This window comes from Octopus bimaculoides, chromosome 23 (assembly GCF_001194135.2).
Source record: "Octopus bimaculoides isolate UCB-OBI-ISO-001 chromosome 23, ASM119413v2, whole genome shotgun sequence".
In the NCBI taxonomy this organism is placed as follows: domain Eukaryota; kingdom Metazoa; phylum Mollusca; class Cephalopoda; order Octopoda; family Octopodidae; genus Octopus; species Octopus bimaculoides.
The window spans coordinates 10,036,882-10,039,652 of NC_069003.1; the positions used below are offsets into that span (position 1 = coordinate 10,036,882).

Here is a 2,771-nt window from a genome sequence, read left to right on the forward strand (position 1 = left end):
CTGCTTAAACAGATTGGAGCCTGGTGTAGCCATCTGGTTTCACCAGTCCTCAGTCAAATCATCCAAACCATGCTAGCATGGAAGGCGGATGCTAAATGATGATGAATCCCTGCTTTCACTAATTCAGTATATCATTTGCAACAGATTCTGTGTCAGATGAGCTATGAAATTAATGATACTTTTTTGTGTCTTTGCTAAAACTTTATATCTGGAAATATATATATATATGTACACACGAGTGTGAAATGAAAAACCAGAACAGAATTTGCATATGTTTATAAAAAAATATATTTCCATATAAATGATTGCAAAGGGAAATTTAATTAAAATCAATATAAATGTATATCAATTAATTCACTATGATTGTGTTTCTTCCGAATCTTTCTTGTCGTTTTGTTTATAAGCAAGGAGATGGTGTCCTCCATTGTACATACACCGTATTTTTTGATACATAAAGCAAAAGAAAAAGAGGAGGTTATCATATTCCCCGTGGTACTCGTCGCTGATAAAATATGTATGGTAATCCCGTAGAAAATAGTAGATTGCTTCAACCGTACTCAAATAGGTGTTCGGTTTGTCCCGCTGGTGGCGCCAGAACTTGGTGTGCCTGGTTTTCATCTCTACACAACGAATTCCTAGTAAGAGAAGAAAGAAAAACAGGAGATGTATATATGTATGTACATATGTTTGAAGCTCTGAAGAAGCAACAGGGCGATACACAAGTACTCAACTGTGAGTGCACTGCATCTTATAGCTGAAACAACTAAAAGCTAATGAAGTTCATATCATAACTGTTCATTCTTTTGTCATCTCAGTTTATTATATATATATATATATATATATTGGTACCCGTGCTGGTGGCACGTAAAAAGCACCATCCATATGTTCTTCAACCATAGATCCAACTTTTGGACAAACATTCCCATCTTCAAGATGAACTCTGTGACAGTGCAGTTGGGCCCTTGAAATGACAGGTTTAAGTGGTTAAGGGCTCCAAAAATGTCTGGCAGGAAGGCCAATAAGAAAATTATGGGCATGAAAGTAGCAAATCATTGTTAGATTACCTCGTGTAAGGCAGTAAACATTTTAATGAAGAAAATATTAACTTGTAATGGCATGCTTGCCTCGCTAGAACCCAGTCAGCCTCCACCCAGCCTAGAGAGAACAAAGACATGCACCAGAAACCAAACAAGCAACTGTCATTTTATACATGCGTGCCCCTCAAGGTCATACATAGCATCAGGCGTACCACCTGGAAAGCCCTCGCATACCACTGGTTGGGAATCACTGGTCTACAGGATCAGAGCCAACCAATAAAAACAATGAAGAATTCCTCTACGTGGTCGTTTGTTCTCCTAGCAGTAGCAGTCAAGTCTCCCTCAAATCACAACCTAATGTCTAAAGTAAAGAAAGTGGGGCACTGGATAATGTAATTTTACATATATGCGCAGGAGTGGCTGCGTGGTAAGTTGCTTGCTTACCAACCACATGGTTCCGGGTTCATTCCCACTGCGTGGCACCTTGGGTAAGTGTCTTCTACTATAGCCTTGGGCTGACCAAAGCTTTGTGAGTGGATTTGGTAGACGGAAACTGAAAGAAGCCCCTCGTATATATGTATATATATATATATATATATATATGTGTGTGTGTGTGTATGTATATGTTTGTGTGTCTGTGTTTGTCCCCCCAGCATCGCTTGACAACTGATGCTGGTGTGTTTACGTCCCCGTAACTTAGTGGTTCGGCAAAAGAGACCGATAGAATAAGTACTAGGCTTACAAAGAATAAGTCCTGGGGTCGATTTGCTCGACTAAAGGCGGTGCTCCAGCATGGCCACAGTCAAATGACTGAAACAAGTGAAAGAGTAAAGAGAGAAAAGAGTATATTCTGAAAAAAGAAAATATAGAGACATGATGGTCAAGGCTGGAATGCTTTTGATTGTAGGTTTGCTCAATTAAAGTTGATCTGAGGCTAAATAACAACAACAACTTAATGGTGTCTATGATGATGATGATTATTTACCTTTTAGACGATCGTCTTTAGAAATTTGGTTGGTTTGGTTCCATGTACTGTCAATGAAGATTACCCTTTCAAATGGTGCCACGGACAGTTTAGTGTATTTTCTACAAGGAGTTGGAGAATTTGCTGAATCAGATTTCCTCTTTGTAGCTTTTGTAGAATCGTTCAAACCATTTGTAGGATCTTCATTGTTAAATTGGGCATTTGGTTTGTCCCCATTTTCATGTTGAGAATCTGAAGAAGTCTGTGGATTGGAGATGCACCCAGCAGCAGCCTTTAATTCTTCAAGTGTGACAGACTCAGGACCAGGGAAAACCAAAACAACCTAGGGAATATAGATTCAACCAATTTAAGTTTGTAGTGAATTGGACAACTAAATGACTGACCGAACAACCTACTGTCCATCTGTTCATCCACCCATTTTTTCCATCCACTATCCCTGAGAGGAATATATCATCATCATCATCGTTTAACGTCCGCTTTCCATGCTAGCACGGGTTGGACGATTTGACTGAGGACTGGTGAACCAGATGGCTACACCAGGCTCCAATCTGATTTGGCAGAGTTTCTACAGCTGGATGCCCTTCCTAACGCCAACCACTCCGAGAGTGTAGTGGGTGCTTTTACATGCCACTGGCACGAAGGCCAGTCAGACGGTATTGGCAACGGCCACGCTCAAAATGGTGTATTTTATGTGCCACCTGCACAGGAGCCAGTCCAGCGGCACTGGCAACGATCTCGCTCGAATGCCT

At 40.6% G+C, this 2,771-nt stretch overlaps 1 protein-coding gene across 2 annotated transcripts in view; it reads right to left on the bottom strand.

Moving 5' to 3' along the window:
* Positions 1-270: 270 nt before the first annotated feature.
* The window catches only part of LOC106883709 (tRNA-uridine aminocarboxypropyltransferase 1), a 12,547-nt gene continuing 10,046 nt past the window's right edge, over positions 271-2,771 (bottom strand). For both annotated transcript variants that reach the window (XM_014934818.2, XM_014934819.2), the window contains exons 4-5: positions 2,023-2,344; positions 271-635 (exon numbers count right to left, since the gene is read on the bottom strand). In XM_014934818.2, the coding sequence (XP_014790304.1) occupies positions 358-635; positions 2,023-2,344 (600 nt within the window). In that variant the 3' untranslated portion in view covers positions 271-357. The remainder of the gene's footprint in view (positions 636-2,022; positions 2,345-2,771) is intronic.